The sequence below is a fragment of the Ambystoma mexicanum genome, chromosome 8, assembly GCF_040938575.1.
Source record: "Ambystoma mexicanum isolate Mex_15411 chromosome 8, UKY_AmexF1_1, whole genome shotgun sequence".
NCBI lineage: Eukaryota > Metazoa > Chordata > Amphibia > Caudata > Ambystomatidae > Ambystoma > Ambystoma mexicanum.
The window spans coordinates 112,433,728-112,455,783 of NC_090929.1; the positions used below are offsets into that span (position 1 = coordinate 112,433,728).

General features: G+C 44.6%; 1 protein-coding gene across 3 annotated transcripts in view; it reads left to right on the plus strand.

The window, feature by feature from the left end:
- GOLGA1 (golgin A1) overlaps nucleotides 1-22,056 on the plus strand; it is an 804,100-nt gene that overhangs the window by 5,102 nt on the left and 776,942 nt on the right. For 2 of the 3 annotated variants that reach the window (XM_069609440.1, XM_069609439.1), the window contains exon 1: nucleotides 12,714-12,986. In XM_069609440.1, the coding sequence (XP_069465541.1) occupies nucleotides 12,852-12,986 (135 nt within the window). In that variant the 5' untranslated portion in view covers nucleotides 12,714-12,851. Of the gene's footprint in view, nucleotides 1-12,652; nucleotides 12,987-22,056 lie in introns of those variants that run through there. The other variant, XM_069609438.1, reaches the window with a different exon arrangement.

Genomic DNA, 22,056 nt, shown 5'->3' on the forward strand with positions numbered 1-22,056 from the left:
TATATTTCTTTCATCAAAGATCACTGCTTACCATCCAGATGGTTGCCTGCGGTCCTCATGGCATCATCTGCTAGTGGTCCCATCGTCTAGGTCTGTGTCCTGGGGTGATGGACGCTTTTCGTGTGCAGGACTTCGTGCCTGTACTTCCTTGTCACATGAATTTTCCGAAAAATGGAGACACTGGGCGATTTTAGAAAAAAGCTGAAGACCTTTTTTTTTTAATAACGATCTATGATAAAACAGGAACAAAGAGCTAGATTTGTTACATCACCTGTGTCCAGATGCTATTTTTTTGCCTGGTTCCAAATGTTATGCGTGTTATAAATACAAAAATGAAATAATCTGGCTGTATGGTGCTGGCCTCTGTATCCCCATGGTATGGGAGCGGCATATAGTTAGACCTGCTGACGGTGCCGTTGTACAGGCAGAGAAGGGGATTTGGTAGGAACTTTGCAATTATGTGAATATGGCCCACAAATTAATCTTTGCAACTGGGTTGCCATTGCGCTAAGAAGGACTCTGCACTGGCTTGGTCACTCGGAGTGGTAGAATGTTTGTTTTTATTTTATAACCACTCTGTCTTCTGTCGCCTCTACAAGTGTCTTGATAAGCGCACTGCTGGTAGAAGCTGTTGTGCAGGGAATAAGTCTCTGGTTGAGAGGTATTGCTGATTCTGGTCTTTGAGGTTTGTGCAGGCATGGGGATAATCTTTGAGTTGGGATGAGACCATTTTTGACCTGGGAGCCAGCGAAGGATCTGCAGGAGGAGGTTTTGTGGAGGGGGCAATAAGCAGTATGTTATTGCATATTGATTTATATCGTGCACCGGTACCATTTGCATGGTCCCCGGGTGGCTTATTAAGACGGTGGGTGTGGTAGGTGAATGAGGGGGAGAGGGATAGGGTAGAGGTCGTGCTCTTCTGTTGGTGCTTGCAGAACCAGGGCAAACTGGGGTCTGTGCATGTTGGCTTTCTGGGTGTGCTTTGATTGTGTGCACTGGGGTTACTGTGTCCAGAGGGGCAACGTCCTGTGCCTGTTTTTTTGTGGCAGTTTGTTCTTATGTGGGATGTGTTGCTTGTGTGTAGTAAGACTAGCCCATATGGACATGTGTGTTAATTGGGACTGGCGGGAGTGGACCAGGTTTGGTTAGTAGTGTGTGGTTGTTTTCTTGTTGGTTCCAGGATTCATACTGTTCCCATGGTTGCCTTGGGTAGGATTTGGGCCTCAGTCCTGAGATGGGCTCCTTTGTGCGGTTTTTGGCCCTTATCCAATAACCAGACCTTCTCTTCAGTAGAATCCACCCGTCTGCTTAGTTTCCAGAAAACCCATCCAACCTAAATAAAACAATCTCCTTTTTAAACGAGAAGCCCTAAAGAAACGAGTGGGGTGATCTAAGTAGGTGCGTTTTTTTTTCTTTTCTTGGGATGAGATCTGAAACCAAGGCGAGAGACCAGTTGCACTGAGGATGAGTGCCCGGCCAACTATGGTCTCGGAAAAGGCACTGTCGGTTCCCCTCCAGCCACTACTCCCCCGTAATGTTGTTTACTGGCTGGAAAAACCAAGTTAACTAATGCATGGCAATTAATTCAAGTAACTCCAGTCTATAAATGAAAACCTACAAGGCTTGGGTGTAGTATGCGTTCTTGTCATATTTTTGTATGCATTGGTTGAATTGTGAATTACTGTACAATTATCGTTTAAATAAAAAAAGATTAATTGGAGAGAAGCAATAGTCGCAAGCAGTTCTAGGTAGTGCGTGACGGCCACTCTTCCGATATGCTGGAACACTAATGCCTGTTAATCCATGAGCAATCCCGCAACAGGTGTTGTGCAGTGTGTTGATGCGAGATGGCTCCCCTAGGTTTTCCACTTGTCCACTGCGGCAGCAGCGCGCGGGTCGCAGAGCTGTGTTCTGTGGCGCTTAATAGCATTTGGAGTGCGCTTGGCTTGGGCTTCTGAATGGGAAGGCACATGTTTGTGATTTGTTTTTAAAAGGGAAACGCCAAGGAATGATGCGGACTTTAATCACTGCTTGTTTTGCCGTTCATAGTATGTGTTTGTTGAACACCTTTGAAAGACGCCTCGCTTAGTTAGGCTTCATCTTTGCCACCCTGGTGTACTTCTCGCTGCGTTTAGTTTCGATGGTATGCTTAGTGTGGTTTCAAGCCATCTATTTAACATACACACAGCCTTCTGTTTAAACACGCCCGCCCGCGCACCAAATACCTGATGACCGACCTTCTTGGAGGCCGACTGCCTTCTTGTGAAAATGTCTACCTTTACAATAATGCAAACCCAGTATGCACCTTTCTCTGCTGTGCCCCATGTACCTGAGGCGTGCCCCTTCCTCCCAAACTCTCTGCAAAATCCTTCATCTTCAGGAAGACACCTAAAAATAAATAAATTAAAAGAGCAGAAAACTACCCTTGAGTACAAAGTGACCCATTTCCATGGTAAACCCCGCACTTCTCGCATCGAATGCTTTGATCCATTCGCGCACACCACCCCCTTCCTATCGGAACCTCCTCTGTCTGTGTTGATACTCTCTTCCTTCCCATGAGACCTAACTAATCATGGGCTGTTTGGCTTTAATGGCCAGGCTTCTTGAATTCTGTCATGCTAAGCAAACGCTGCTAGCTTAATGGACACTGCTTGCGCTGCTGGCTGTCCACCGAGCCCCCCCCCCGCCCACACACGCCAACACATCCCCCTCTGCCCCGATCTTCATTCATTCACTGACCTCTTTCCAGGTCCTGGCTTCTCGCAGTAATTGAGTAATGGATAAACGGCCACGCATTGCTTTCCCGTCCTGTGATGATCGGACTCTTCGGATGACTGAGTCTGAGAACTGTTGGGGTTTAAACAGCCCCCCAGCCGTGCCTTGCTGGCCATTCATGCCACCCTAGACGCGATAACAATGGCTTCTCTGCTTCGGGGTCCCCTCTGCCCTCAGCACTGGCAAACCTGATAAGGACACGTGCCTGTTAATTGTAATGCATCCAGGTGTTATATATGCCACCTATGGTAACAAAGTATTGTGATGTTGAACCGGGTTTGTTTTCAGATTAAAGAGCCGCTCTCCTAAACATATAAAAAGGCAGTATGTAGGTCTTGCTAATATTTTATGCTGCTCCAAATCGCCACGATGTCGTTTATCGCACGATGGCTTGCCCAGGTAGCCAGACTGTATTCTGGCGAGGAAGGGGAGAGGGCACAGGTAAAAGAAACGGGCAGTGTTGTTGAATGAGGAGCTTCCTTGTACATATTGCGCTGGATTTACCGCATTAGTTAATTATTTTATATTATTTACCTTTTTTTCTATTCTTTTTTCGCTTTCTGGCTCAACAGCCACCGTATGGCCCGGAAGGAAAGCGGGTGCGCGTTCCTTATTTGGTGTATGTTCCCTGTGCATTCTTGAAACCCAGGCCACACGGTGCAATCCATGGCTGGAGGAGGCGAAGAGTGAATTATTTAGCAGTCGGTAAAGTAATCCACCTGCAGACTGCAGTGTGATGACCCCGCCATCTCTCGCGTGTTGGGTTTCCCTCTGGCGATGCGGGGCTGCGTTTCTGCAGGCTGGAGTATATGCAACCATGGCAGCCAGTTGTGCTTATAAGATAACCATCCGACGTGAGGCAATTTTCTATGGGCCCATATTTGGACCGTGGCCTCCCCCGGACGACTCCTGGTTGCTTCTGCGGCGTTAAGAATGGATTTCTGTAGAGTTCATACCATTAAACACTTCACATCTAGTGGCGTCCCTCGACTCCCTATAATCGGTTTTATGGTATTTGAGTACGGGCGTGGGGAGCTTACTGGAGATGGGGATGGTGGGCAGTTTGTCGGCAAAGGTTCTGCAAGCAACCAGAGTGGCAAAGAGTGGAGATCAGATCACAAGTGTCAGGTGGTGTGGGGCCTTAAAATTGTGACTCAGACACGTGGGAGCATCTTTAACTCATTGAAGTAGTAGGAGCGTTTATATAGGCATCTCAAGTTGTCACTGCTCAGGAGTCAGTAAATTGTTCCGCTAGTCCTGGACATTAAAGCTCCCATCATTTTAATTTCTGGTATTCTATTTGTATATTTAGTAATTATTACACAGATATTAAAGCAATTCAAATTACATTGGATAAACGTTAAAGCTTCCAGAACATCACGGCAGGCATTGTACATTTAATTTTTTTGTTTACAAAAAAAAAGTTTCTTGGTCAGCCTTTAGTTTAAAAAAAAAAAACATCGGGCCAGTGTTTGTCAGCATTACTATGATTGATTAAATCCTGCATTACCTCTGCATCAGTTTTCCTTGCAGTATACTACTGCTGTTTGGGAGTAAACATGTTTTCCCCACTCAAGGGACTGTATTTAAAAGGGCCAACTAAATGCCCGTGTACTGAAAGGGTCAGGTGTTGCCTTCCTGTTACACAGACCTTTTACTTCGCTTCCTTTGGGGGTTTGCATTCTCCCTCCCTGGTTTGTTCTACATACATGTAGCCTAAAGACATAGGGGGTCATTACGAGTGTGGAGGTAGCCATGGTGCTATTAGCCACAAAACAAAAAAGTGTCCTGACAGGTTCACTAAACATATATATAAATTTAATTTATAATAAACTTCTCAATACCAGAAATATGGCACAAGCTATCTAGTTTTCTGTGTCCACCTAAGTTTTCATAGGGATACATTTTACAAAAATCACCATTTCGTACTTCTGTTTAAGCATTATACAGAAGTGACTTTTTATTATTTCAATTATTACTCATAAGCAAGGTCTGTCAATTACCAAGCACTATTAACTCAACATAAATTCCAAATCAAGCACAATATGTACAAAAAAGAACCAATAAATATCCATGTTCATGTACACAGTATTTCATACAATGCAAAAGACAGTTATATACACACATTAGAAAAAAACATTTGAAAAAACTTTTTCTCAGAATAGTCAACACTATATAAATTTTGAAGTTGATAGGCCCCCACTCAGAGGTTGAAACCATATGTCTCTGGATTATAAATGTTCAGTTCCATTGGGGGCATTTTCAATTGGTTAGCTAAACTCAAGGTCTACTAGCTAAACTCGGGGTCTACGTGTGACACCAGAATAAATCACCCTGCTTTTACAGACTTATGAGCCCAATGCATTGTGGACCTTGTAGTTGCATGCCCTAAAAGTCACGGGACACATTATTTTGAGGTATTTTGATTGTGATCCTGTGGTTACTAGTGAGACTATGTTTCTTGTCTTTTTCTCCTTTTTTATTTTTTCTGTACCTCAGGGGTCACGACTTCTACTGGTCCTGAGGAAGGCGGAATGGCCCACTCCGCCGAAACGTAGTTTACTCGCACTTTCTGTTTTATTCGTGTGCGAGTATGACACCTTCTAGATTTATTCTGGTGTCACACGTAGACCCCGAGTTTAGCTAGTAGACCTTGAGTTTAGCTAACCAATTGAAAATGCCCCCAATGGAACTGAACATTTATAATCCAGAGACATAGGCCCCCACTCAGAGGTTGAAACCATATCAACTTCAAAATTTATATAGTGTTGACTATTCTGAGAAAAAGTTTTTTCAAATGTTTTTTTCTAATGTGTGTATATAACTGTCTTTTGCATTGTATGAAATACTGTGTACATGAACATGGATATTTATTGGTTCTTTTTTGTACATATTGTGCTTGATTTGGAATTTATGTTGAGTTAATAGTGCTTGGTAATTGACAGACCTTGCTTATGAGTAATAATTGAAATAATAAAAAGTCACTTCTGTATAATGCTTAAACAGAAGTACGAAATGGTGATTTTTGTAAAATGTATCCCTATGAAAACTTAGGTGGACACAGAAAACTAGATAGCTTGTGCCATATTTCTGGTATTGAGAAGTTTATTATAAATTAAATTTATATATATGTTTAGTGAACCTGTCAGGACACTTTTTTGTTTTGTGGTTTAGTGATTTCCCGGTCCTTGACAGAGTAGGGATATACCCTCTAGTGCATTATGGTGCTATTAGCGCCATGGCAGCCTCCAAATTGTGTCCCGGTTCCTCGAATGGATATTTATCGGGTCACTCCAACCTTGGAGGACCCGGTAAGTCCCCATTCAAAATATCCATCCCCATTTGAGCCCCCACAGGGCTGAATGGGAATGGGGGGGGCGCTAATAACGGGCCCGTTATTAGCTACCAGGTACCTTAGCGGCTCCCGCCGTCCTTAACGTCGGTATAACCAGCTGTCCTTAGCGGGACCCGCTAAGGGACCTCGTAATGCGGCTGTAAGGGGTTAACGGCACCGCCATCCTTACCGGCACCGTTAACCCCTTACCGCCGCACTCGTAATGAGGACCATAGAATGGTAAATCTGTTTATCGAAAGGGGGGGGGACTCCTCGCAAAGTGCAAGTGCTCCATGCAGGTCATGCACAGAGCATCCGGTGGGCAGTCAGTAATACCCCCTCCCGCCACCAAGTCCTATTCACAATGCAACACGTTATGCACGGTGGCACCCAGCATTTTGAATGCCAATGCAGGAATTGCAGCCTGCTGTTCATCCCTGCATATGCTATTGGGTGCAATGTGGCATCTGCCTGATCAATATTCTTAGTGTGCTTCTGATTGTGCATTGACCCATTGTCCTGATTGTGCATTGGCCCATTGTCCTGAACAGGATAAAGGACTACCTTGATTGCAGTGCTGCCATCAGACCAGTCCGCACATCTGGCCTCGGATGTTGGGCTCTGTCAGCACAGACTGAACCGCCTCCACTCGCGTTCTTTACCTCCTGAGACACAGTGCCCAGGAATGTTCCTCCACGAGACCAATGGAGTTGGGACAGGGTCCCTTCCACATCGGAAAGCCTGGCACATGACTGAATCTATCCAACCCCATGAGCTCTAAGAAGGCATTGGGACAGTTGCTCGATTCCATCATCTATCAAGCCATGTCCCATTACTGCTCCTTCCTACCACACCAGAGGATGCATGGAGCTATGGCTTTCTCGATGCCTCTCCCTCTTCAACCGTCCAGCCCACAACACCCGCGGATAAAGGGATTTCCAAGTTGTGTGGAAAAGTGCTTTCATATCGCTCACCTTTTCCTGTTGAGACCGTGTGGCCTATACTGTAAGGCCACCTTGGCTATGAAAAAGATGGTCACAACTTGCACTGTCTGAAATGTAATTTATAATTCCCAAGCCCTATTGACATGAATGAGGCACTCTCCCTGTTGGGGAAGAATTCCAATTGCAAACATCCAAGTCCACATTTTACTACTACTACCACCATCAATTTCTGCAGCAGAGCTCTGTAACTACAGTGTCTCCACACCTCTCTCTTGCCTTACCCTATTAGGCAGACTGGCCCGCAGGATTTCTGAATAGGTAGCCACATGTCACTTTGCCTGCCATGGCCCAACCGGTCACCACTACCTGTTCCTGTAGGCCTTTCAGTTAGGAAAACCAACCTGCGCATCCCTCATTCGTGCTAGCTCATAAAAGCATGTGGTTTAGACGGATATTTAATCAAGGATACTACCAATGCTTAATTTCGTTTACTTTTGGAAGCTGCACTCTATTCTTTGCTGCAGGTTTTTTCATATTTTTATTTAAACATAGGCTTTAATTGAAACACAAGTATTCATCCACATTCAAACACCCTTTAAAAAAAAATGTTTTCAGCCGAGTTTTACCTAAATACATACTTGAAGCTGGTATTCGCTACACTCCTAAATTCGGTATATGAAGAGGTGGGTTGTGTTGCTTGCTATAAACTGGCTGCAGCATTTTTTGCTTTGAAGTTCGGGCATTTTTTTCCCCATAGATTCTCAGCAGCCTGACCTTTTTTAAAAGTTCTCGTTTTAATCAGTATATAGTGGCTTTCCCGGCCAGCTAAAGTTCCCCTAACCTACGCCTCGAATCACTTGTGCAGGAGGATCTCTTGCGTGGGCTGCTGTAGAGCTGACGAAGCAGGAGAGGCATGTTTTACTTGTGAGGTCTAATTTCCCCATTACTGCAATCCTGAACATGTCTTAATCTTTCCCTGCTAAAAAGTAGTAGTAGTAGTGGGAAACGAGCTAAGCGCCAATATTAAGGGCTGGTTTACGTTGTGTGATGAAGGTTCGCCCATCCTACCAACCCATCTGCACGCTGGCCAGTAGTTGAACGTTTGGTCTATGAAATGTTGCATGGAACTATTGCCATGGCTGCATAAACTTCAGTCGCTTTTGCCTGGTTGACCTTGTGCCAAACCATAAATTGAGCAGGGACTTTATGCCAAAGACCTTGAAGTAATTGCATTTTAATCCCTAAATAACATGTGCCTACGTTCAGTAGGGTAGTGTTCTGCGATCTTGTTCTGAAATTTGTATCGACTGTTTGACCAAGAAGAAATGAGGATGGTCCATAGTGTGTCTGACTTAAAGTTATTCGTACAGGAGGATGTCGGGGCTTTCCTAATGATGGCCAATCCTTTCCTATATATGGGAACATACTCACCCAAGCAGCAGTCTTCCCTACTTTGACACAATCAATCGCTCAATCCTACTACACCACCTCCACTCCCTAGGAATTTGTGGAACCGCTCTTAAATCTATAGCTTCATTCCTCAAAGATAGGCACCAAATGACAATATTCTCCATCTATACCTCCCAAGCCCGACCAGTCGACACGGAAGTCCCACAAGGTGCATGCCTATCCGCCCTCCTGTTCAATCTCTACTTGATCACCCTCCCACCAATAATTCGTTCACACAACATCCTGTGTTACAACTACGCCAATGACACTCAACTAATTCAAAAACTCCTGAACTCAAAACCCAACTTCCGACCTGACCTGGCCTCCGACCTCCATGACCTAGAACTCTGGATGACCCAAAGCCACCTCTTGTTAAACCCCTCCAAAACGGAAATCATGGTATGTGGCAACACCAAACTTTTCCGCACCCACTACCCTGGGCAATTTACTGGCCCCCTCCAACTCGGTGAAAAATCTTGTATGCACCCTTGACTCTGACCTAACACTCTCGCGCCAAGTCAACAACGTCTCGAAGTCCTGCCACTACCACCTTAAAACCCTTCAGCGCATCTTTCCATACCTCTCCTTTCCAAACAGACTCTCCGCGGTCCAATCAATCGTTATATCAAGACTGGACTACGCAACCCCCCCTATACCTCGTGTACCAACTGAATAAACTCCAAAGGACAGCCAAATTGTTACTTGCGCTCGGTCCAAGATACCACATCTCCACAGCCCTTAAGGCGCTGCACTGGCTTCCAGTAGCGCGAAAGGGGACTTTCAAAAACGTATGCATCTCCCATCGAGCACTCCATAAAACAGGACCTGAATATCTTCAAGACAAGCTAAAACCCTATCGCACCCCAAGATCAAGTTCAGCCGGCCGCCTAGTCATACCGAAGACGAACTCGGCCAGGTTAGGCGGATCATCATTCTTAGCCTTGGCCCCTACACTATGGAACTCACTCCCAACCCACATCCGTCTAACTGAGGATTTAACATCTTTCCGCAAACTGCTGAAAACCTGGCACTTCCCCTAAAACCAACCTGTACCAAACTAACCCAAAAAGACTAACACCATCTCAATAACACCAATCCAACAAATTACCTGATGCGAGAAATTGTCAGCTAATAACCCCTAATATAAACTACAATGACAACCAGAATTAAATGAGTAAAGTAGATCAAAGCAGTGAAATGGTTAATAAGAGTAAATCATACGGAAACAGTAAAGAGATTTGAACTCCTGAAATGGACATAATGCATGTGGAGTGAACAAAGTGAATGGCGTGAATTAAATGGTTAGAATGGATGAAGCGTGTGGAACAGACGAATGTGTTGAGTGGAAGAATGCATGAGTGGAAGAACTAATGACTCTACAGTTCAAAATGAGTGTGTAAATCGAATGAGTATATAGATTGGATGAGTGTATAGAAGGGTTGAACATGTTGAGTGGCTGGGTGTGCAGAGCGGACGAGCATGTAGCGCGGATGAGTGCGCAAATACAGTGAAGCGAGTAGAACGCAGGAGTGTGCAAATATAGAGATGCAAGTAGAACGCAGGAGTGTGTAAAACAGATGAGTATGCAGAGTGGATGAGTATAAAGAGCATGTATAGAGCGGACGAGTGTAGAGATGAATATATAGAACAGGATATTGCTGTTGAATGCGTGGAAAGCACAAGTGCGGGGAGCGGGATGAGTGCGGATAGTGTCGAGTTCAGGGAGCAGGTGATTGCGTAGGGTGGGGTGAATGCGTAGAGCAGATGAAGGTGTAGTGCACGCGAGGGGTTAAAGTGGACAAACTCCTAGCGGATGGGTTACACAGACCGGGTAAGTGCACAGAACGGATAAGCCTGTAGAACGGATGAGTGCAGAATGCATGCAGAGTGCGAGGAACGGATAGCGGAGCGGGACGGATGAGCTGAGCGGAGGAATGTGTAGAGTGGAGGACTGCATAGAAGAGACTAGTGAGTAGGGCCGGAAAATATATACAACACACAAGTGCATATGAAAAAAGGGGTGCGCAGAGGGGGATGAGTGCGCAGTAAGTGTGAGGGCATAAAGCGGATGAGCGCCTGGAGCGCACGGACGAGTTGCGTAGAACTGCTAAATGCTTAGAACATGGTGCCGACAGGAGTGCATGCGTGGAGATGACCAGAGTCCATGCGAGGCCAGACTGGAGCGCGTGGAGTGGACTTGTGCTCGCAGGCGGACTGGGGTACATGGAGCGGACCGGAATGTAGGGAACAGACTGGGGTGCATGCAGTGGATAACAGTGCATGGAACGGACTGGAGTGCATAGAATTGCGTGACATACATAGTATGGATTGGAATGCAGAGAACGTTCGAAAGGACATATAACCCATCATATCACACCACCATGCTTACTCTCTCCTTTACACCACCACTCAACTAGAAGACAGAGATACTATGACACCATTCGGTGTAACTGTTCTCATACCAACATCCACTGCATACTCCACATCATTCTAAGTAAACACTGCTGGTTACATACACCCCCCAGCCAGGCGTTCTCCTCAGGCCTAACACAGCCACATTCGGTCTGGATAAATCCTGCCAGAACGAACACTTACTACTGATCTCTCAACCAGCACACCTACCGCTAAGAAGCAGCTATTACACGAATACCACACCAGCTGCACACATACCTGGTGCTCACACGCACCTTTTGACTCTCTCTACTCCCTCTACTGATCTGAACTTCGGTTCCCAAGGACGTTCAACCTACCAGCGCCTTCAGACCATACCAATGGTATATAAGGCGCTATATAAATGAAAAATAACATAACATAACTTCCTAATATTTAGATGTACCTTGCAAAGGGCACCTGGTGATAAAATGTTCATTTTTAAAATCCCATACCTTTTGTAATAGGTGTACTAAATTATTACTCAGTCCCTCAATATTCTGCTTTTCTGTGCTTGCTGTGGCTGAGTCTGCCCTTGTGGTATCCTGTGACATGAACATCATACATGTTTCTCTGCAGAAGTTGGTCAACTGAGCGTGATGTGAGAAGAGATCCACTGATGGAAAGGTGCATTTCCTTATATGGTTGGATTTCTGTTTTACATGCACCCTGTTGTCATGTTAATGGCTTTCTCGCTACTTTGTAAAGATTCCTATGTGCCTTCTGGGGGGAAATGTCTTGAATATGCCGATTCACCATTTGAATTGCTAATGTTTCTCGAAACTGCTTTTACTCATTTGGTTTTGTACCAGATTCATCTTTCATGAAGTATCGTGGGTGGATTTGAACATACAGCTCTGAAGTTTTTTTTTTGTTGTTGTAACCTAGTACCCATATGTTGCTGTGTAGTAATTTTGTGCTGTTTGTCTGCCCCCACCTTGTCGGTACTGGCGTATTTCCTTACTTAAAAGATGATGGCAATATGTGAGCGGAAGAGTGCCCCGAAGAAGCCAATTTCGCTACTGAGCTCAGTGTTTTAGATTGTTGGGGATGATTGGAATAATAATAACGCACTGAGATGAGTGCTTGAATCGTCCATAGTTGTGCACTCAGCCTGCACAGCATGTCTGCTCATCGCGTGGACCTCCAGGGTTTCTGGACTATTAACTCCCACAAGCCATAGCATAGTCCGTGGTGAATGATGACGGTAGTTCTATTAAAATAACTCCTGGCGGGCCCGATCAGCACCCACCCTGCAGTGTTGGAAAAGCTGCCGAGGAGGTATTTCTTTCCTTATAAAAGTGATTCCGCTTTTGTGAATGATCGTGGAGCAACAGTTCTGTAGGGTTGGCACCAGAATAGCTAAACTCTATCACCACATCATACGAACCTCTTCTGTGAGGCGGTGAGGACCCCACTGGGGGACTGTTTTTTGTTGGCATGGGCTTCCCTGGCTAAACAGCACAGTGGCATGTTTTGATTGGAGACTGGCCGAGTAAGCTTGCTATAATGGTATGTCAAGAAAATCTTTTTTATTTTTTTTAAATAAAACAAAAAAAGCTTTATCATTTACTCATAAATGGGTTGTCTGCAGTGTATCTGATCAGTCTGAAGTTAGGTAGGCAGGTTTACAACTGTTTATTTAGTACTACATTTTTTACGTTACTTTTTGTAAACATGTTTTTTCTTCTTTTTGTTTTGTCTTGTTTGCATTTTACAGGTTCACTGGCACCATGAGAACTCAAAGTAAGCTTTTACAGTGGTGATCTGATGTGCTGCATTTGGATGCAGCGTTTTTACACAGGTGATCACTGGATGGCCTCAACCAGCAGATTAATGATAATCGTCTGTGACAGTGACCCTGTCTCAAGGTAGCACCACTCCTGTATATTTTATGACCTCCCTTTCAATTCTACACCATGTTTGCAAAGCTGAAAAAGAAGATTGCAGAGGAAGCAGCAATTGCTCCGCGGCCTGGAGGCGCAGCACGGATTCCCAGAACAGTCAGCAAGGAGTCGATCACATCGGCAGGAGCCGATTCTGGAGATGATTTTGTATGTACTATTTTCTCACAATAGTGCTTTGATTTTCATTATCAATTACATTACTTTTGCTTTCTGGGCTTTTGGACTACAACTACCATCAGCCCTGGCCTAAGCACCCTACTCCAAAACCTCTGGAGAGCCGCAGGTTTCACACCCCAGTCTTAGTGAGATCTGTAATAGTAAGCACAGCATTTTGAAGAATTCAGTATTGACCAGCAAAATGTTTTGTGCAAAGTTGTTCCTGAATTGACCAATTGTTTTAAAAGCTCACATATCCCTTCAAAAAGTGACCTTGCTGGTGTTTGGTGCTATGGCTTGGGTTCATCTGGCTGTAACAATTCTAAGTATTGTCTAGTCAAGCAGTGCTTTGTAACCTTCTTCGGATGTTGTGGCCTACAACTCCATCTACCCTAGCCATCAGAGTTAATGGTGAGGGGTCAGGGAGTTGTACTTCAGAACACCTGGGGAGAGGAGAGTTGCAGACCGCTGGGTGATTCTGCTACCTATGCGAGGATTCCAGGGATCGAGAGTAGGTTTCTCTTTGAATGCTGTCTAGCAACTTATTCCGTGTGAAAATCTTAACTTTTTAGAAAATACTATTTCTAGGAACACATCATAAGCTTCTTTTTACAAGGCTTGGACTCTCCTCAGAAGTGCAGGTCACTTCTGGATGTAGGCAAACTGGAGGCATCACAGATGCTTCTTCTGAAGTATCTCGCACGCTTTCACATCAGTCAGAGGTCTTTGTTTTTATCATTTATCGTCTTTTGTTTTCTGAATATTATATGGGTTGATCAAACCGTAAATCAATACAAATTATCCTGTACATCATATAGACTTGTCTTTACTTTGCCAGAAACAATAACCTGCAATATGTATACATTTGTTTGTTACAGGCAACCACGTCAATAAAATAGTATTTTCATGGATGCTCGTTTAAATCCTTTATTGGTACACCAGGCTGGAGGGGTGCATGTGAACTCGTTTTGGATTGCGTACAGTCTTTTAACTCTGAATGCACAACCATTCAGAATGTGTGTACCACCCTAATTGCATGTTTCACCAGATAGAAATGTTGACTACTTGAAATGGGGTTCCACCCACGTAACCGTTCCAGAGAGGGGAACTAAAGTTGTTCTCTGGTGATTTCTGCCAAGTGATTTAGTGTGAAGTTGGAAAATGTGATGTGCTTCTTGCAGCCGTTGTTGAATCCTATAACAGATTAGCTGAGAAAACATGGAAGTTGCTTGCTTGTTCCATTATGCTCCGTCTCACCAGGTTCCACAAATGCCAATGAGGTCTTCCCCATGAAAGGCCTTTCCACAATTCTGTAAACCAGTCTACATCGCTCATCAGACCTTTTCATTCCATAGAGAACATTTTCAGAAACCAGATTTGTAAGCAAGATTGATGTGTGACCACTGAAACATATAGGACGGTGCAGGTCCGTATACTAATCCTAGATTGTACACAATAAAATCCAAACTGGCTTGGCTATGTCAAATACAGACATGCAGAGATCATGTTGGATTTAATGAACATGAGGTGTTTTTAATCAACGGAGCAAGCCATATAAATCGTGGGCAGTTGTGAAGGAACAAGAGCTCTCGCACACTGAATTCGTGGATATAGTGGGGCAGGATGCATGTTCGTACACTGGTATGGTTGAGTTGGGCAGCCTGTACGTGCTTCAATGATGGCCATGTTTTGTGAGATTGTGAATGAACCCACTAATTTATGAAAAATATTAAAAAGTGACCAACACACCATCTGCAGTGCTTTGTGTTGCATGTGGCTATTCGATGTAAGTCTTTTTGTCAAACATGCCTCCAGAAGCTCTGTGGGACCTTTTCAGTGTATATGTTAAACAGTGGATGAAAACAAGTATCCTCTCTTTCGCACATATGTTGGCGGGTGACAAAATTGTGATGAGATATATAAAGAACTTCGATGTGGTTGACTGATGTTAGTTCAGAGGAAGTTCCGGTCTAATCACACCTGTGAAACAATGTGTCTCTTACAAATTTCCTAAGCACCTTGTAGTTACCGTAGAATTAAATGTTTGGTGTGGTCTAAGTATATGGTTAAACACTGGCAGTTTAATTCTTTGGTGATATAATGTGAGCATTGATTTGTTGAACCGTAGAACCAGTCATTCTGGCCTCATTTGTAGTCGTAACATAGAAATAATGACTTCGTAAACCTTTCAATTTGCAGACTACCTGGCATGCATACAAAATCACTTGCATGTAAAATTCTCCACACGCCATTTTTTACATGCCAAGAGTCTATCACTAACCAATGGATTACTGGCGACAGAACATTTTGAAGCCTGCATTCTTTTTATCAATATATTGAAGAAGAAAATAGATACATTTGGCAGTGGTTTTTAACCAAATTCGAAGACTGCAAATTGTTCGTGTAATTTGGACTGTTGTGTATGGCTTTAAGCCATTAACACTGTCTGTTATTTTGTTCCACTTTTGGATTTGGTGACAGGGAATTTGATGGTGTTGTATGTTTTTAAATAGAGCATTATGCCTCCACGCTTCACCGCCTGCATTAGTTGTACATGTAGTCCCTGCAGGGGGTGTAAGCTACAATTGCAAGTAAATAGTTCACCTTTGAGGTTAAAAGGAAATCATAGATAACTTGAGCTTCACTCTGTCACTCTGAACCCCTTGGTGGAAAATAGCGTAGTTGACTACCCATGTTTTGGTGGTGGCTGCCTCTGCTTTGGTGTTTAAGTAAAGGTTTATGATGCATATAGTATATGCAGCCAAGACGCCATCTACTCATGTTATCAGTGAGTCTGTGACTTTCATTCATTGGGTTAGACGCACGCTTAATTAATTCCTCTTTTGGGAACTGTTCTACTTGCTCTGATTTGATCCCCAATCCATTGAAAAACCTCTCTCCTTGCAGGTGCTTCATAACCTTTCAGTCTGTAGCAAACTGGGTCTACTGCACGAGAACACCATGTCTGAGATGACTACTATTTACTTCTAGTTATCATAAAAGGAGACATTTGAACTCTACACGTATTGAAATAAAGATTTGATGAATAGGAACTACAATCAGTTTCTTGCTATAAAGCATCATCCAGTCAGCCAGTGAACCCTCCCAATCACTGCTCAATCGATGTATGGGGTTATCCTTTTTTGTAGTTCAATAATTATGGCAAGACTACATTTGTACAATTTCTCAATGCAACATTTGGCAGAAAAACATCTCTTGATCTTGACACTAAACTTATGTAGTGTAGGAAACTTCTATTGACATGTTCATACCTGATAACTTTTTATGATAACTCCTTTACATCACCACTCAACTAGAACACAGGGATACTATGACACCATTCGGTATAACTGTTCCCATACGAACATCCGCCGCTTACTCCACATCATTCTATGTAAACACTGCTGGTCTCACACCCTCAGCCAGGCGTTTTCCCCAGGCCTAACGCAGCCACATCCGTTCCGGATTAATCCTGCCAGAACGAACACATTCTCCTGATCTCTCAACCACCACACCTACCGATAAGAACAGCTATTACACGTGTACCGCACGAGCTGCACACATATCCGGTGCACACACGCACCTTTTGACTCTCCCTTCTCTCTCTACTGATCTGAACTTCGGTTCCCAAGGGCGTTCAACCTACCAGCGCCTTCAGACCATACCAATGGTATATAAGGCGCTATATAAGTGCAAAATAACAATAACAATAACAATGAGTATTGTGTGCTCCAGGATTGCCTTGGGAAGTAATATGAGGTTTTGTAAAGTAGAAGTTTGAGCCTCCTCGTTCCTCAAAGTTTAAGCTCCATTTTCATTTTTACGTGTTATTTATTTTTCAGTGTGTATGAAAATAGTGCAATCCCAAAGGATGGGCTGTCATTCAAAGGTCCCATGAGACACATTTATTATGTGGCCTTCAAAGAAGAGCCCCCTTTGTCTCTGATTAAAGCAGTAAGCAGGCTGTGCTTAAACTGTGAAGGAGATCCTTGAGCGCTCTAAACAACTATCGAATTGCTTGTGTTTAGCGGCTCATCAGAGGTTCGTTTGTAACCGTCTATTCTTGATGTTTTCTCCTGGCACATAAGTTTTGAAGATTCATTCCCCCAGTGTGTCTATCACTTCAGAATTGCATTCATTTACAAATTGTCTCTTTACATCTAGCTTTCGTTAGCAAACATTTCTGGCATGACGGTTGAATGGTGAAGCGTTGTTTACAACCGAGACCAGGATGTAGCTCAGGTGACAACTGGCCTAAAAGCAGCCGCTGCTCAAGTTTACATTGGCGTGCTGAAAGATGTCTACAGTACTCCAAAATCCAGTGCCGCACAGTCACCTGATCCAAGTTTAAACGTGCCAGTTTTAATTCCCAGAAAGTGCATTGTGACTGGGCCTCCTGTTTCTGCCCCTTTAAAGTTTATTTTTTTTGTGTTATGTTGCTAAAACAAGTTTCAGTTCTATTACATGCCTTGCCGTTGATCGTACTACGTCATAGTGTTCTGTCACTTGAATAGCATTTATGCCGTCTCAAAGCAGCTTAAGTTGTGGTAATGAGAGAATGTGGAATAGTGGAAACTACTTCATTATGTTGGCTGCTTTCACTTTGCACATTATGACTTAAACAAGGTGCAGTCTTCAGCTGGAACCACCCAAGACTAACTTATGCATTAAAAGTGTGTTGTGGGTGGGGGTGGTGAGGGGAGGTGAGGTGGCAGATGGTAGAGCTACCCAAGAAGCAAAGGTCCGGGGTGGTAGAGCACTAGGTACCCATGAGATACTGAACCCTTTGCACGTCTGCAGAACAATCTTGCAATATACGTTATACCAGCCTTATACCAACCAACGTGTTGGCTCCCCATCTGAGTCCAAGTAAAATGACTGCATTAGGCCTCACTCAATGCATCCTCCCTCCCACTCCTATCAAGGGACGCATATTCAGCTGATTAGAGTTGCAATATTTCAGTCACGTCGAATGCTCCATGCCCCATGTTGGACCATATCTTTCACAGTATGTATACCCAAACGGACGCCTGCTATAGCTGGCCACAGGCTCCCCACTTTAACACAGAGCTTTAACATACCTCCGCCCATCATCTTACCACTGCTGGGCAAGATTATCTCCCCACCAACACTTGTAGATGACCCTGCCGCTTTGGTTGAGATCTACAACACAACCGTTGCTAAGGCTATTATTACTGTGGCTTTGCTTACTCTGCAAAAAAGCCAAAGCCCCCATTTCACTTTAATTCTTGGTCCCCCATGACCTTAAAGCCCTAAGTTTGAAAAAAGAAACAAGCAGCAGAGACCAATTGGAGGAACTGGCACGTAATCGGCTCTGTTAGGCTTGAAAAACCAAATGGACCAAGTCAAAGACTCTGGCAGGGTATCCTTGCTATTCTTGCTGGACCTGGACCTGTCCGCAGTTCTTGACCACTTAGATCACCAAATCCTTTGTCAACACCCTTCATCGGCAGCTGCCTGTTCAGTACAGGCCACCGCCTGGATCACTTCCTTCCTATCTAACAGATCCTTCAGAATGTTCTCTGTCACGGCTGCATCTCCTGTGGCATCCCTCAAGACTCTTGTGCTTCACCGACCTTAAACAACATCTTCACTAAACCCCTATTCGATATCCTAGATGACCTAGGCATCTCCTATACAAATTAAGCGGACAACACACAAATACTCCTACCCCTTATGGGTACCTACACATCCGATTCCGATGCATGCATGCTATTTACCAAACCATCCTATCTTGGATGGCCGCCAATCTGTTATGCCTTAATGATGCAGACGGAAATCCTCTTGACTGGCTCACGAACCACTCTCAACAAACTTGACCACAAATACAAATCCTTCACCATTGATGGCATCGCTGTTCCAGTCTCGAGCTCTGTCAAAACCTTAGGTGTTTTCCCAGACGCTACCTTGTACTTACAGGCAGATCAATGCAATTGCATTTCTGCTGCACATACTACAAAGCTGATTTATGCCTCGCTATTGCCCGGGCTCTCATTGGGTCTAGGCTGGACTACGGAAATGCCCTATTTGCAGGCACCTCTGCTCCAAGCCTCAATAAATTGCAGATCATTCAGAATAATGCTCCCTGGACTGCTTAGGATGTCCCTAGGTGGGAGCATGTCACTGCTGCCAGAGGAAATGCGCACTGGCTCCATACAGATCATTTTCAAAACGCTGGTTATCACGCAACAACGCGAGAGGCCAAATCGAGGCCCACGTGGTCGATCTATACCAACAGACTGGCTACTCCAAGATTCCGATTTCAAAGATCTGGGGGCTTCAGCTTCCCAGTCATTGCTACTTGAATCTGGAACACCCTTCCCGACAAACCTGGATCTGAACAATCGTACTGACTTTTTCAGAAAAACATGAAGGCTTTGCTATTCGCCCAGGATGTTCCATCTTCTGGACCCCCCCTTCCTAAGATTATCCACACCCTCGTTTTTCAGAAAAAGCTATACCTGTTTGATGTTCTTTTTCACTGTTTGTAACCAGCACCCTGATGCCTATGGGTTTGGTGCGCTTTATAAAGCTACAAGTAAATAACAGAGGCAGGAAGTTAAGGCGGAAAGTGTTGGCGGCTATAGTTCTGCAGCTTCGTGGATTCAAGGGAGCAACTGCGAGAATCTTGCCCCTGCATCATCTATTTTACATTACTGGTTACACCTGGTTTTCCCCTACAGCTGCTATGCCAGCACTTAATTCCCATACCTATGGCCTACGCAGCACAAGGGCGAACGCTCAAGAAATCAAGCAGTGGGTAAGCGGGTCATTGGGAATGCGGCCCCCTCACCACCTGCATGAAAAAAAGATATGGACTGTACAGTCACACAGGGCTCACAGCAGCCCATGATTACCATCTTTATGGGCGCTGCACGAACGGAACCTGGCAAAAGTCCTGTGGTACACCCTGCTGCTTCTTGTAACAATATGGATTGTGCGCCGGAACCCACGACTGCAGCGATAGATCGCTCTCCTGGGTTCTTGATGAATCGTTACTAAAACACTGCCAGAACATACAGCGTAACTCTCTGGGCCCTATGTAACCAGACTATAACAGCGTGATTTGGAGTCCAAAATGGAGGCTCTGTCTCGATCTGCTCATGCTTAGCAGAAGAACAACGGGCTCTAAAATTAATGGGAAGAGCACTTGAAGCTTCCCAGAAACCATGTACTATGAATAATGAAGGCATAACAGACTGCGCAAGGCGGAGAAAAGTAAGCCTTTTGGCAAATCTGCGTAATCACATCACACAATAATGCAACCAGTCACGCTTGCACTTGAAGTCATCACTATTGCTTCAGGGGTGGCTGGGCCACCTAGCCCAGCTTGTGCAGTTCCTGTTTAGAATCCAGGGTCATCTATGGCTAAGGACCTCGCTAAGGTTGGGATAGGTACTGTTAGAGTCAGCGGATACTCTATCAGCGATGCGCAATGAACAGTCTATGTTGAATTCTTCATTGCCATTGAGCCTGCCAAACACGCGAAATCAAAGGTGAAGCCCAGCAGAAAATTGTTTACTGTGAAACACAGCTGCCGGAGGTCCTGATCCTAACCGATTCTGAATCGAACACCAATCCCTAAGTATCCACATCATTGGGGCCGTACTTGGTCATCAACGAACTAACCGATGGTGAAGTCAGGAGGGTCATGCTTGAAGGCCCTTTAGAAAACTGGGTGGTATCTAGAGCTGGTAAACCAGTTTTTACTTCGGCATCTACCTCCCCCGGGCAACCTCCCGTGCCCACTGTGCAGCAGGGCCCACCTTTAAAAACGCATGATACAAGCAGTAAACATCTTTGGGATCCTTCCTTGGTCGAACAAGATGAAATGTATGGCCCTTCAGCCACAGCCACCTCCACAGTTCCCTGTTATAACCGTGCTGGAAAATTGTACAGCTCAAATGTCCTTCCCCCACACTGACTCGATCTGGTATGCAGATGTACGATATATTAAGCTGGTTGAACTCTTGCTGACATATAGCAGTTCATTTCTAAATAGAAAATGGCTTTTAATACTATTGCACACTATTTACGGACTTCTGTACAATATCTAGTAAAGACATAGCCTCATTAGAATTGCCTCAATATTCATGCGTAACGAATTGAGTCATGGCATCCTTCCACTCACCTATAGTAATTGAGTGTAATTTTTAAGCACTCTTGGCTCTGAGTCTCGAACTTAGTGTTTTTTGACCTACGGCCCTCAACAACCAACTATGAGGGCAGGGGGGCGATTGGGGCAGCTGCTCGCCATACTGTAGAGAGTGAGAGCTTGGCCATTTTGGAAATGTCCACGAGACTAGAGGGCTGTTGGTCCCAAGTGCATATTTCTTGCTTAATCCTCTCTCCACAGGACTTCGTAGAGGTAGTGTCCTGGAATACAAGAGGGCATAACTCTTTCCTCAGAAACCAGCTAGGGATAGCCCACTTGATTGGAGCAGAGGTGTTAACCTTGCAGGAAACTTAGATGACCTCCCCATTTGAATTTGATGGCTATTGCATGGCTCGTAGCCTTGCAGCTCTGGTCAAAAGGGGGGCTTTGTATTGGTGCAAGGACATGCTATGATTTAACTGAGTTTCTTGACCAGCCTGAACATACAAATCTCCTGGTCGTCGCCCTTTCCAAATCCCCATGGGGCCCTGAACCAATTTTAGTGCTGACCCTGTATGACTTGCCAGGTGGGGACCTTACCAAAAGTCTTATGTCTGCAGTTACGGAGACATCACGCACCTGGTGTGGCAGACGTCCCCGAGCAGACATTATAATAACCAAGGATCTTAATGTGGATTGAACAGATTCCTTAACTGGAGGTAAGTGAGGTATGGTAACCCAGACCAAGAGGCCTGGTTTGGCAAGTGGCTCTCCTAGAATTGGACTTACGTATGCTTCTCGATTGCTCTGGGGACTGGATGGTGACCTGGTCCAATGAAACGTATAGTAGCTGCATTGATTTTATTTTTGCTGATTCAGTCATCTCTAAGTATTAACTTCACCACCATTGCAAGCTGGTTCCATGGACGTAAGTGACCATGCTGT